Here is a 15,154-nt window from a genome sequence, read left to right on the forward strand (position 1 = left end):
AAGAAACATTGTATTGACTCCATCTTAAATATATACCCACAATCAAACCACTTCTTCCCTAGCCCTCTCTCTAATTCTAATCTGTGTCACTGTCCTACCCAAATTACTATACTATAATTACTATAATAGCTTACTAACAGTCTCTTTGCATCTGCCCATGTCTCTGTTCAGTTTCCTTTCAAAACAAGTCACATTAAAATTTAAAAATGTAAGCCAAACAATGTAACTTATTTGTCAGCAACACTGCAATACTTCCCATTGTACTTAAAGTAAAAATGAAAGAGTTTAAAAAGGCATTCATGGTCTAAAATCCCCAGATTCTGGTGTCTCTTCCGTCTTCATTTCAGCTACTTCCCTTGCTTTCTTCAGACCAGTATGGCCTGAATAGGCCAGGGATTTTGCAATGAGCACTCCCTCTGCTATGAAGACTCTTCCCCTAGACAGCTGCACATTCTTTCATATCATTCAAATCTCCACCAAAACATTAACTTTTTTTTGTTTTTGTTTTGATGAGATAGTCATTCATTATTTGACATGTACCTGAATCAAGATTCAAAAGAATGAGGTCAAGAGAGAGGCTCTTGAAATGTTCCAGATGAGAATTTGGCTTGAATAACGGTGTTAACCTTCATAATGATAAAAGTGTTCATACTCATGATATGCAGTTATTGGAGAGTTTAAAGGATTTGTTGATGGACAAGACGTGTTGAAAGAGAGAAAAGAAGAAATCAAAGAGTAATATAAAAGAATACTGGCAAAAAAGCAGGTTTGTCCAGGGCTCAAAAATCAATTATGAATTCGGAATAAATTAAGTTTGAGCTGCTATATTAGAAATATATGTAATGGATAGGAGTTTCATGGCAGGATGAGAATTAAACAGATTTGGTGTTTTCAGGTCAATGGAACATAGAAAGTTAAGGAATTTGAAACTGGATGTGTAAGTATATATATATATATATATATATATATATATATATATATTTTAAAGAAAATGGGGACCTGCCATGGGTAATGGACAAAGGAATGTCATACAGTCATATAACTGGAGGTGCCTGTTGCTTTGTAAAAATTTTATGAAATTTTGTCATTAGAGCACATGAGTGTTTGAACTTGAAATACAGGAAGTGGGGATCAGAGAGTGGAGGAATTTAAATTAAAGGTATTGCAGAGTGTACAACTACAGGTATAATAACTTACAGAATAAGACCATGGGAGATGAATCGAGATGAAGGAGAGGGATAAACTCATAAAATAATTATCAAAAGATTTAAACAACAAAAGTGAGTGGATTTCCAAGAAGGATACCACAGTTATCAAAAAATATGATCACAGTGATGATAAAGAAAAGGTCAGCAAGCTACATGCTAAAACATGTAGTAAAGGATGAACAGGAACTAAGAGAAAAGGTACTAGAAAAGCCACTGGGGGAGGGGGAGGGGGAGAGAGTCAGAGAGAGAAGATACAGCTGCTGGTTAGGGATTTCAGTAGCAAGAAACAAATGGCCTGAATGTGGGAACAAGGACAACCCTGTCTATACACTTCACTGCCTATGGTACCCAATAGTATGTATGTGTACCGTACATAGCACAGAAGGATAAATAGTGACTAACTAGGAAAGCTACAGGAAAAACTGTCCTCAGATTTCAGTGAGAAAAAGAAAGGAAGGTATAGTAGAAAAAATATTGTGGGCTGGGCATGGTGGCTTACATCTGTAATTCCAGCATTTTGTGAGGCTGAGGCAGGAAGATTGCTTGACTCCAGGAGTTGCAGACCAGCCTGAGCAACGTAGTAAGATCCCATGTCTACATCCCTTTATTCAAAAAACTAGCCTGGCGGGTAGCCTCAGGGACTCAGTTACTCAGGAGGCTGAGGTGGGAGGATTGCTTGGGCCCATGAGGTTGAAACTGACTTGAGCTGGGTTCGTAACACCACATGCCAGCCTGGGTGAACACGTGAGACCCTGTCTCTAAAAAATATAAAATCAAAATAAAAAATTAGAGAAAAAGAAAGTACACTGTGGATACTTGGAAAATATTCTGTGAACAAAATGATACAGAGGGCACAGTGGATGAATATTGGATATTAAGGAATAGTGGAGGTTGTGCAGAGCATTATGGGGCTAAGTTTCTTTCAGTCAGGAATGACAGAAAGACTTAAAGATTTCATGATGTTAATTCAAATTTGATGTGCATATGTCTGTACTAACTTATTATTTATATGGAAATTAATACATCCAAGGAAAGAAATAAGTTTATACTGATGAGAACATATGTTCTTAAATGAGGCACTTAGGAGGCCAGATTATACGATACCTCCTGTCACCTAAAACAGTACCCCACAATGTAAAGTCATATTAATAGTAGCAAAAGCTACTCTTGAAGAGAATATGTCAACAATTTTTCCAGATATTTTAAATAGTTACATAGTTTATGAACAGAATCTGTAGTTTAAAAGTTCCTATATTTAAAATTTAACAAACTTTTTCCTATATTAAATGTCAGAATGATTGATTTAAAAGTTAGCCTTATAAATGTGGCTATTGATTTCAAGCAAAGAAAAATGTAGCAGCCTAGCTTTTGAGATAATTAACTCCAAAAGATTAAGATTTCCTGTTCAAAATTATTGAGTGACTAAGTGGAAGCATTCCATTAATAAATTCCTCATGCAAATATGTGATTGCTATTTTAAAAATCATTTTTCAAAATTAATATGAAAATATAATTTTATTATATGTTGAAATATGTTGACTTGCATTTCTGCAAATGCAGAGTTCTATTTCAAAGTCACAGTGCATACTTAATTAGGTATATTTGTGACATAAACTGAAAACTTTAATTCTACCCATAGCTGACATGGTAAGACTTATCATAAGCCTAATAAAATAAATGCTGAAGCTGACTTGGGGGTGGGGGTGGGAGAAGTTATGTTAATACATCAAATTGAAATTTCAGTAGTGTAAGATATTATAATCTAAATTCAGTGAATAGAAAACAGCAAAAAAAAATCCACAATAAGCTGAGAATATAAAAGAGAATATCATTATCCCTTGAAATATCTCAGAATTTGGGTGGAGAAAATAAAAGGCTTACAAAGCAAGATTCTCTATATCACAACATTTCTGATTTTTAAAGATATAGTATTTAATAATTTTCTAATATCTAGTTAACTTTGTTAACAAAGTTTTCTCCCAATTAGTTTGGTTAAATAGTTGATTTTCACACTTGAAAAATTTTTATGTGAGAAAGACACCAGCTGGTTTAACAAAACTTTATTTTTTGGTTCATTTCCTCATTTTAATCTAAATAGTGAGAATTTGATCATCCTGATATGTTGAGAATATTGGAGTCATTGCATTCAGTAAATATTAGATATGTGTATGTGTGTAAAATGGCAACATTAATAATGTAGTTCATGATAGTCTTCAAAGCCAGTAAGTGATTTTAGTGAATAAATACTTTCTACTTTAAAAAAGTGGAAGGCACGGTGGAGAGCTCAGAACCCTACATATCAGGTCACAATGACTTTCCCTTCACTACCTATGAACCTTCATCCAAGAGGTGATCAGGAACCCTAGAAAGCTTCACTGGAGCTGTGTCCTGCACTGCTGTGGACACTGCCACCTGCATAAGTGAAGTGGAGCACACAGAGTCCTGTAGCTTTATCACTGCCTTTGGAGGAATTTCCAAATGTCGATTGAGTTCTGTGAGCTCCTGACAAAACCCAGCACTACTAACTTCATGCCAACACTCACCGTCACCCCACTATGAGCTACCTTGAAGGCCATTAAAATTAATCCCTTATTATCATTACTTCAGATACCCCAGGAAGCCAGGGCTTTCCAAATCATCCCTCACTGTGTGGATCTTTCTACCAAGCAGCTCTGTACATGTCTTTCATATTCTTAGAAATCGTGTTCCTTTGAAGGCGAACTCTCAAGTGGTGGCTATCCTTTCTTCCTCTTTTCTCACAGCTCGATGTCTGCATGTTGTATAGTTGTCTTCATCTTTTCTTCATTGTGGCTTCCAAATCATGTCTTATCCTCCCCTTAAAAGCCTTACTTATTTGAGGATGATGTCATCAAACCATATCCATACCTCCTCCTCACTGCAGTCACAGCTAACCTTCCCGAGCATTCCCTGTAATTCTGTAACATTTAACATCTGACTTGTTATATCTTTCCCTAATGTGATCCCAAACTTACTTTGTTATTTTTATTGAAGCATAATTGACAAAGTTGTATAAATTTAAAGTATAAAATGTGATAATGAGTTGTTATATTACGTATTGTTCAATAATTATCATAATTAACTTAGTTAACGTATCTGCCACCTTGCAGAGTTATCATTTGTATGTGTGGGGGGATAGCAGGTAAGATCTATTCTCTCAGCAAATTTCAAGTATACAATGCAACATTTTTAGCTATAGTCATTACCTTGAACATTAAATAACTAGAGTTTATTCATCTTTTTATGTCTTTGAATTTTTAATTGATACATACCGCTTGTATGTATTTATGAAATACATGTGATATTTGTTACATGCTTAGAATGTGTAATGATCAAGTCAGCTTTAGGGCATCTACCACTTCAAGTATTTACCATTTCTACGTGTTGGAAACATTTCAGGCTCTCTCCTGTAGCTGTACAGAAATATACAATATTATAACCTTTTGAACACCTTCCTCCCACATTTCTCTCTGCCACAATTGCCTGAAAACCAGTATTCTACTCCGTGTCTATGACTTTGACTTTAAAAAGTTTACATATTAGCTAGAGGATACAGTGTTTGTCTTTCTCGGTCTGACTTATTTCACTTAGCTTAATGCCCTCAGCATTCATCCATGCTGTTGTAAATGACAGAACTTCTTTCTTTTAGTGACTGTGTAATATTACATACATATACATGCTAAAACATCACATCCTCTTTACTACAATAGCCAAGGCATGGAGATCACTTAAGTGTCTTAGTTATTTTAATATCTGCAAAATTTATCTGTTTGTAGTTAGCATCTCCTAGGAAGATACTATCTCAACTCAAAGATCTAAATCTTCCCCCAACTCTACAACCTACTCCTACTCTGGTATGCTATATGCTACCATCGTATATAACTACATTCTCTTCGCAATGTTAACTTACATAATCTTAAAGTATTTTATGTTCTACACACAGCCTCATTTCTTTTTCCAGTTTACTCCTCGTAGTCCTTTTCTACCCCTAAAATTATTCAGTACCATAATCCATTGACACTACCAACACTTCAATGTCTGTCATCCCCATCATATTCTCATTTGCCTCCTTCTGTGAATTAGATTACATGTTTTACCTCTATAATCACTTACTGCATACACTCTTAAATCACTTTCTCTTTTCCCTCCATTATCATAGCCTGGTCAAGGCTCAACCCTACTTTAATTCAACACCATAGCTATTTCTTATGGGCGTAGGAGTAAACTACACTTGGCTTGAGATTGACACATATTGTAGATTGTTCTTACTTTATATTCATGTTCACTAACTTTAAGGAGATGTTGTAGCATATTAGTAATACTCTATTTTCCTCATACTCATTTGGGTTGCTATTTCATTGGACATTGATGCCTATTTCACTTGAGCAATAACAGCTATCAGAAGACACTTTCCAAATGATTCAACAACCACACATTCAAAGCAACCTATTCTATTTTTCTTCCTATTACAATTCATGCAACATCTGCCATCCTTTTGTCCAGGCAAACTCCTCTGCTTGTGCCCTATATCCCAACCCTTTTCTGCTACCATCTAAAAATAAATTATTTTGAACTTTCCTTAGTTACCAGTTCATTACCCTGTGTTGTTGCTCCCGTTTAAGCAAAAGCCCATATATTTTATCTCATTCACTCACGGACCAGTTCTAATCAAATTTTCCACTATTTTGTCAAACTATTCTTTTTGAGAAAACTATTATCTCCAGTTGCCAGTTATGAAGATCAATTCTCATTTTTCTCTAATTAGATCTAGTTACATATTTTGAGACAGTCTTAGAATTGTCTTAATATTTTTCTTTTGTAGATTCTCTGATAATTGTCTGTATTTTTCTCATCTTAACTCACCGAGTCCCCTTTAGTCTCATATTCAAATCCCTTAACTCCCTTAAATATGAGTGTCCAGACTCTCCATCTAAAACCTTCTCATTTTCCTATCTAGGCTCAATGTGAGCTAATTTCATTGAGTTTCCTGGTTTTATTTTTTATTTTTTTCTAAGCTAACCTCTGTTTATTTATTTAACATTTAGAGACTACAAATGCAGTTTATTGTTTGTTATTTTAGTATGGATATATTGCATAGTAGTGAAGTATGGACTTTTAGTGTACCCATAACCAGAATAGTAAATATTTTACCCAATAGGTCATATTTCATCCTTACACCCTCTCCCACCATCCCACATTTTAGAGTCTCCAATATTTATTATTCTACCCTGTATGTCAGTGTGTACCCATTTTCTAATTCTCACTTATAAGTGACAAGATGGGGTTTTTTATTTTCTGTTTCTGAGTCATTTCACTCATGATAATAACCTCCAGTTCCATCCATGTTACTGCAAAGACAAGATTTTATTCTTTTGGGTGCCTAAGTTTTATTTCATTGGTGTGTGTGTGTGTGTGTGTGTGTGTGTGTGTGTGTGTGTGTGTATTTTTAATCTAGTTACCCACTAATAGACACTTAGGCTGATCCCATGATTTTGCTTTTGTGACTGGTACTGTGATAAACATATGAATGCAGGTGTTGTTTTGATATAATGTTATCTTTTCTTTTGGGTAGATACCCAGTAGTGTGCTTGCTAGATCAAATGTTAGTTGTATTTATATTTCTTTGAGAAATCTTCATACTGTTTTTCATAGAGTTGTACTACTTTGTTTTTATACCAACAGTGTGTAAGCATTCCCTTCTCTCTGCATCCTTGCCAACATCTGTTGTTTTTTGACATTTTAGTAATGACCATTCTGATTAGTATAAAATGGCATCCTGCTGTGGCTTTAATTTGTATTTCTCTGATGATTAAAAATGTTGAGCATTTTTTCCTATGTTTGTTGACTGCTTGTATATCTTCTATTAAAAAACTTTTGTTCTAATTTACGCTGTCACTAACCTTGTAAAAGCATTCCTATTTCTCCACATCCTCCCCAGCATCTGTTGTCTCCAGATTTTTAATGATCCCTATTCCAACTGGCGTAAGATGGTATCTCAATGTGGTTTTGATTTGCATTTCTCTAATGACCAGTGATGATGAGCATTTTTTCATATGCTTGTTGGTCTCATGTATGTCTTCTTTTGTAAAGTGTCTGTTCATATCTTTTGCCCACTTTTTGATGGGGTTGTTTTTTTTCTTGTATATTTGTTTAAGTTCTTTGTAAATTCTGGATATGAGCCCTTTGTCAGATGGGTAGCTTACAAAAATGTTTACGCATTCTGTGGGTTGCTGGTTAACTCTAACGATTGTTTCTTTTGCTGTGCAGAAACTCCTAAGTTTAATTAGATCTCATTTGTCTATTTTGGCTTCTGTTGCCATTACTTTTGGTGTTTTAGTCATGAAGTCCTTGCCTATGTCTATGTTCTGAATAGTATTGCCTAGCCATTGTGGAAGACAGTGTGGCAATGCCTCAAGGATCTAGAAATAGAAATTCCATTTGACCCAGCAATCCCACTACTGGGTATGTGCCCAACAAATTATAAATAATTCTATTATAAAGACACATGCACACATATGTTCATTGTGGCACTGTTTACAATAGCAAAGACTTGGAACCAATCCAAATGCCCGTCAGTGATAGACGGGATAAAGAAAATGTGGCACATATACACCATGGAATACTATGCAGCCATAAAAAAAGGATGAGTTCATGTTCTTTGCAGGGACATGGATGAATCTGAAAATGATCATTCTCAGCAAACTGACACAAGAACAGAAAACCAAACACCACATGTTCTCACTCATACATGGGTGTTGAACAATGAGAACACATGAACACAGGAAGGGGAATATCACACACTGGGGTCTATTTGGTGTGGGGGGCTAGGGGAGGAATAGTGGGGGTTAGGGAGTTTGGGGAGGGATAACACTGAGAGAAATGCCTGATGTAGGTGATGGGGGGATGGAGGCAGCAAAACGCCATGGCCTATGTGTACCTATGCAGCAGTCCTGTAAGTTCTGCACATGTACCCCAGAACTTGAAGTATAATAAAAAATAAACAAATAAGTAAAAAAGAATAGTATTTCAAATTTGAGTTATTCAAAGTTGCAAAATCTGTATATATGGAAAAAATTATTTGGGATCGAAAAGTGAAGTGCTAATATTTTGGCTACGAGAGGCAAATCTGCATATGATCATAAAGGGTATTAGCCTTGTGGAAAAGAACTTCTGCTACTGACTCAGGGAACTATTCAAAATTTTTAAATATAGTACAACACTATAGATGTTAGACTTTAAAAACTCTGTCTGAATGCAGCGTTGCAATATTGTTGCTGAGGTCTAGGCTAAAAAGCAAGAACATCATTTGTAGAAGCAATCCAGAGAAACTTTTATGTGGCACAAACTTGTCAGGGCTAGGGGAGGTATAGCAGGGGGTGGGAAGGTTGGGGAGGGATAACATTGGGAGAAATGCCTTCATGGCTGATGGCGGAATGGAGGCAGCAAACCACCATGGCATGTGTGTACCTATGTAAAAATCCTGCAAGATCCGCACATGTACCCCAGAACTTAAAGTAAAGTAAAATCAAATTAAATTAAATTAAATTAAAATAGGTGTTCATGCCTTTTACTGGCTTTTTAATGTGGTTATTTCATTTTTTTCTTGCTGAGGTGTTGAGTTTCTTGTAGATTCTGGATACTAGCCTTTTGATGGATGTATTGCTTGCAAATGTTTTCTCCTATTGTGTAGGTTGGCTGTTTACTCTGTTGACTTAAAATTATACTACAAGTTTACAATAACCAAAACAGCACAGTGTGGGTATAAAAATAGTCACATAGATCAATGGAACAGAATAGAGAATCCAGAAATAAAGCCACATACCTACAACAAATTGATGTTTGACAAAGTCAACAAAAATATGCAGTGAAAAGAACATCCTACTCAATAAATGGTGCTGGGAAAAATAAAGAATTATATGCAGAAGAATAAAACTATACCCCTATCTCTTATCACATTCAAAAATTAACTCAAGTTAGATTAAAAACTTAAATGTAAGACCTGTCATTATAAAAATCCTAGGAGAAACACTTCTACATGTTGGCCTAGGCAAAGAATTAATGGCTAAATTCTCAAAAGGAAATGCAACAAAAACAAAAATAGAGAAAAATGGAATGTAATTAAACTAAAAGTTTTCTTCACAGCAAGCTTCCTGGTTTTAAACATCATGTCTATGGTACTGGCTTCCAGATTTATATATTTAGACCTGATAGTTCCTCTAAAATGGAAACGTACTTGAATACCTACCTCAATATCTCTGCTTGGCTCTATTGGATGTCTTGTCCAACATGTTCAAAACTGACATCTTGTTTTCCACTCCTGCCAACCATGCATTTCTTTCTACAGATTCTTCCATTTTGGAAATGATATTAGAAACCTGTTTAGGTTTATTTTCCAACCTTTCAATTGAGCAAACAACCTTAGAGTTACCCTTGACTTATTTCTGTTACTTCCTATCTAATCCTTCAGCAAAAGATTGAATTATTCTTAGAACTGTATTCTGGATCTGATCCTTAATTACCCTAATCACAAGTTGTCTTGATGATCTTAAGTAAGGCAGTGTCAGTCACCACCAGCTCTAGGCTACATAATCATAGCAGCTTTCTAGCTGGTCTCCCTTCCCTTGGGAGCATACACCAACACTCTATTCAATAAAATTGAGTCAGAGTGATCATTTAAAGCAGTGTTTGTGGAATAGAATGCTAGTTTATTATGAAAACAACTTTTTGTCGTTTTAATGTTTTTTTTCTGCCCTTTTTATGGCTGCAGAAGAGTTTTACTTAGAGTAGGAAAGTTTCTGAAAAAGTAAGTACTCAATAAATATTTATTAAATTAATAAATAAATTAGTCATTTCATGTCATGGCCCAAGTCGAAACCTTCCACTTCAATCAGTAAGATCCAAAACATTATTATAAACCAATTATATAGTAAATTAAATAAGTTAGAAAATATTCTATAAGTAGCATAGTAAAATAATTTAGAAATACAGAATGGATAAAACACATTGTTTTTGAGTACGTTACAGTGGAAAAGATTTTTATGGTAAATCACGATCATTTCTATGAAGCAGTCAGCAATCTTACAAATACTTGATTTTCTTCTAGTAGATAATTAATAATTGAGTGAGCAATAAAACTACTGGTATGGCAAAAGATTAACCATTTAAAATATGTGAGCAATATAACTCAGTGGTTTGTAAAGGGTTTCGGTATATTTACTAGGAAACTTTTCAGATGTAAATAACATAACCCCAACTCAGACAAAACCAATGCAAAGGATTATTAGCTTATATTGTTTAACTATAGATAGTTCCTTCTTCGTAGAGAATTTGATCATTGTTCTGGCTCTCTGCTCTCTTTTTAATCCTTTCAGCTCTATATCTATTTTGGTTTTGCCTCCTTGCTGGACTTCATGGTTGCAAGATGATCTCCAGTTGCACAATTACATGCTGCAATACAGTTTCTTAGTGTCACTGTAGAGTGTGACTGTTTCATTTCCCTTTAAAACCGCTACTAGGAGATTCAGTGTTAAGTGCAGGGTTTCTTCCAAATGGTTAAAGTATCAACATGCAAAAGTGCTGAATATACCTTGAAAAAAATTTATCTTATAGGGCCAAACAAGCAAGTAAGGGGTGAAAATTTTTTTCACTTTTATAGATGGAGAGCAGTAATGCTAGAGAAGAGTGAGAGAAATTCTCCAGGAATTCCTAGTATTTGAATGGCTAAACTACCAACCAAATACTGGTAAGGTATCCTTTTTAAAATATTTGTGGCCCAGCATGGTGACTCACACCTGTAATCCCAACACTTTGGGAGCCCGAGGCGGGTAGATCGCAAGGTCAGGAGTTCAAGACCTGGCCAACATGGTGAAACCCTGTCTTTACTAAGAATACAAAAATTAGCCAGGTACAGTGGCACATACCTGTAGTCCCAGCTACTTAGGAAGCTGAGGCAGGAGAATCGCTTGAACGTGGGGGCGGAAGTTGCAGCGACCCAAGATTCTGCCACGGTAGTGAGCCAAGATCATGCCACTGCACTCCAGTCTAGGTGACAAAGTGATACTCCATCTCTCTATCTCCCTCTCTCTCTCTCTCTCTCTCTCTCTCTATATATATATATATATATATATATATATATATATATATATGTTTCATTTATAGCGATTACTGTAGCTCACAAATTCCATTTTATTTTCAAATTATTAACCAAAGTATTCCCCAAAACAAACAAACCGTTCTTAAATAATTTAAGAGTCACTAAAGTTGTATTCTACCTGTCAGATACCTCTAAGATGTCAATTATTACTTTTCCTTTCCTATCAGACTCTACTCGTGTCTTACCTGCTCCTGGCATTGCCACTTTCACTACTTTTCAAATCTTACTGCTCATAATAATAACATTTTTATGCCAACTTCCCATAGACACTTAAAGCTTTCAGTCTTCTAGGTGGTAAGGAATTTGCTGATTTGTATATTAAGAGAAAATTAATTTCTTTCTAACTGTATTGATGTATGTTACTGGGTACCAAGTAAAAATTCCCATAACCAGTGTATCACTGTCTTTCTTACGGAGATAATTTTACTTCGGTTTCTCTCTCATCTACCCATAGAAGTTTAGATCTATGCCATATATTCAGGCAGGGAAACTGGTATCATCATAATCACTCTATTCTCCTTTCCACATTTAATTCCTTTTCACCTTAATGCGTTTCTATCCAAATTTCAGAAGAATAAAACGTCAGTATAAAAGACTAGTGAAACTAGGTGGAAGGTTTAAGACAATTCCTGCACTGATGTTGTTTAAGCCCAAGCTCATCTTGACTAAGTTCTCAAAGTGTAGTGTCTCCAGATCAGGAGCATCAATATCTCTTATGACTTGGTAAGAAATGTACATTTGCAATCCTCACCACAGACCCATTGAATTAAAAACACTAGAGACAATGAACAATTATTTGTACTTTAGCTCTTCAAGAAGTTCTAATTTCAAAGTGTTAGAGTCATTGATATAGGAAAACATACTCTCTAAGTTAGTAACAGAGATAAATCCTTAACATAAAAGCATTTAAGTTGTCATTTTTATTTTTATTATTATATTCACTAATATTCCCTGTCTCCTATGAGAACAGAAAAATAGATTTCAAGATTAATTTCCTGTCATTGCTTTAACTTCATACTTAATATTGATTATATCTCCATTATATCACCTGAGTCAGAATTAGTATTTTTTAATCAGTGGTAAGTTTGAGGAGGATATTTATCCATTTTTTTAAGTTGGTCACTTTTCTAAGTACATTCACAAATATGCTAGTACATTAAGACATAGAAATAGAAACGTAAATTAAAAAGTAAATATTTTTAAAGGGATAGCATTTAGGCTTATTGAAGAGTTAATACATGATTGAAGGCATGCATAAATTTAACTAAATGAGTTAGAGATTTCAATATCTTGATATAATGACAAGGTTTCTATTCGATTCTTTTGAAAAAGTCACATTTCAAAAGGTTAATTTAAAAAAAACCCTTAAATTTGAACTCCTTTGAAACATTATCGTACAGTGTGATATGGACACATATTCTAAGTTTCTTTTCAGTGTGTTTCAAGGATATTCTGTGCCCCACATTTTAATTTTCTGCTTTTATGAATATTCTAAAATTTTGATGCTACCTACTGCTTTTCAATAATGTCCAACAGAATTTACTTTAACCAGCCAGATAAAAGTCAAGCAAGTGTGAAGAGTACAAATTGCATTTCTTAATAGTGCGAGAAAATGTCTATAAAGCTGTTTAAAATTGACCAAATTATATGCCCAGATATTTGGGTCACTTCTGCCATTTATAAGTGAGTAATTTGTGGGAAATTATTACTTAAAGAAAGAATGATTTTCTAAAAGTCCACCTAAAGACCCTAACTAATATCTATCTGCTGGGGTCTGTGAATTATAGGAAGACATAGTTACACTATTCTTTTAAAATATTTCAACATTATAATTGTATAATAGAAATAATACTAAGGAGACATATATCTCACTTTTCTTTCTAGACCTTCTAATATTATTTGATTATATTAAAACATCTTTTATGAAACAAAATATTCATTTTGTAACTGTACACCCAAATTATATTTGTGAATTTCTCAAATATCTATTTTAAATTAATACCACAACAGTTAACTCAAAACATGCAAAAAAAATGTACTTTAACTTAAAATGGAATATTACATACCATTAAGTAAATGACAAGGTTAAAACCAGAACATCATTATGTTTTTATTCACATGATTTAAAAATCTATTTATCTTATATTAAAAATAAACAGAAAATTAACTATACCTGCAATGATCCTCTTTCTCACATTTCTTACACATAGTGGTATTCTTCAAAGGGAATGACTCATATGACATTTGAATGCTCTTACAAAGCATGTCTGTAAATATTGGTGAACAGATGCACATAACATCCTAGAAAAGATTAAAAACATATTTTTACAAAGGATTTTGGATATTTCAAGGACAATGAATGGGTTCTTACCTAGAGAGGGGTGAAAATTATTTTCATGAACTTGGAGTAGAAATTCTCTGTCAGCAATTTGGCAGATTCTATTTTCCAAACTGTCACAACACTGCCTCTATCTCACACACTAATCCTGCTATGTGAAGTCAAAGCTCCCCCATTAAGAATCAGGGAGTAGATTCCCTTCCTCTTGAATGGAAGCAAGATTGTGATCAAAGAGACAATGATGCTTCAAAAGGCCATAAAGATTCTGCCAAATTATCTTAGGCTGCTTGCTCTTTGAACCCAGCCACCATACTCTCAGGAAGCGCAGGCCACATAGAGAAATCATGTTCAGGATTGTGGCAGATAGGCCCAGTTGAGGGCCCAGCTAATGGGCAACATTAAGATGAAGTCCAACTCTGGACACTTTCTGATAGCAACCTCAGAGGGACTCTAAACAATGTCCTAGCTGAGACAAGTCAGCTCACAGAACCATAAGTTATAATAAGAAAATAATTATTTTAAGCTGCCAATTTCCAGGTGCTTAAGCACAGAAAATAGACAATTGGAACATGAACTAAGTCCAGGCATCTATGGGCAGGTGAAAACAAAATGAAATTAAATTTGATGGGCAAGTTAATTTCACCTGCATTTGAAACACACCTTAGTCATCATATTTCTGTCTCTTTTTGTCCTCCTTTTTTCCTCTTTTTTCTTTATTATCATTATCATCACCATCATCATTACAGTATCATGATTTTCATTATCATATTTATCTGAACAAAATTTATTAAGTGATTCCAAGGTGAAAAGTCCATATACTTAAAATTGATAGTTTTGTTCTTTTTTTCTCATGAAATCCAATCAAATTTATTTAATTTAACCCAAAACTAATGTTGAAAGAAATATATAGCTTGCCCAAGGTGATACATAGCAGTGGTACAAATGATAAAACGTACTACCTTCTAACTTATGTATCTACAAAATAATTCTTTCAAATATAATAATAAATAATAGAGAAATAAGCAAAATGGAATTAAAGTACTTCTATGAATTAACAGTTAAGCACATATCCATTAAAGGTTGCTTCTTATATTAAGATTCATTTAACTAGTAAAGTTATAGAATGTGTTTAATTGTTCATTATTGTCAAGTTTAAAACCAAAATAGTTTAAATGATAATATTAATAGCTCTTGATAGATTATTGTATTAGTTTTCTATTTATATAACAACTTTTTAATTTATATAGCAAATTATTGCAAACTTAGTAGCTAATAGAAACAAAAATTCATTATCTTAGAGTTCCTGAGGTCATAAGTCTGAAAAATTTCCGAAGGCTAAAACCAAGATGTCTGTTGTGTCCTTTCTGTAGGCTCTATTCTTCTAGAGGCTGTACTCATTTTTTCATTTATGGTCCCTTCTTTCATCTTTAAAACCAG

General features: G+C 34.2%; 1 protein-coding gene across 3 annotated transcripts in view; it reads right to left on the bottom strand.

Annotated features, from left to right (window-relative positions):
- EYS (eyes shut homolog) overlaps positions 1–15,154 on the bottom strand; it is a 377,690-nt gene that overhangs the window by 92,058 nt on the left and 270,478 nt on the right. For all 3 annotated transcript variants that reach the window (XM_032299847.1, XM_032299848.1, XM_032299849.1), the window contains one exon: positions 13,553–13,680. In XM_032299847.1, coding sequence (XP_032155738.1) covers positions 13,553–13,680 — 128 coding nt within the window. The remainder of the gene's footprint in view (positions 1–13,552; positions 13,681–15,154) is intronic.

The sequence above is a fragment of the Sapajus apella genome, unplaced genomic scaffold (assembly GCF_009761245.1).
Source record: "Sapajus apella isolate SASKATOON/1434 unplaced genomic scaffold, GSC_monkey_1.0 scaffold41, whole genome shotgun sequence".
Taxonomy (NCBI): domain Eukaryota; kingdom Metazoa; phylum Chordata; class Mammalia; order Primates; family Cebidae; genus Sapajus; species Sapajus apella.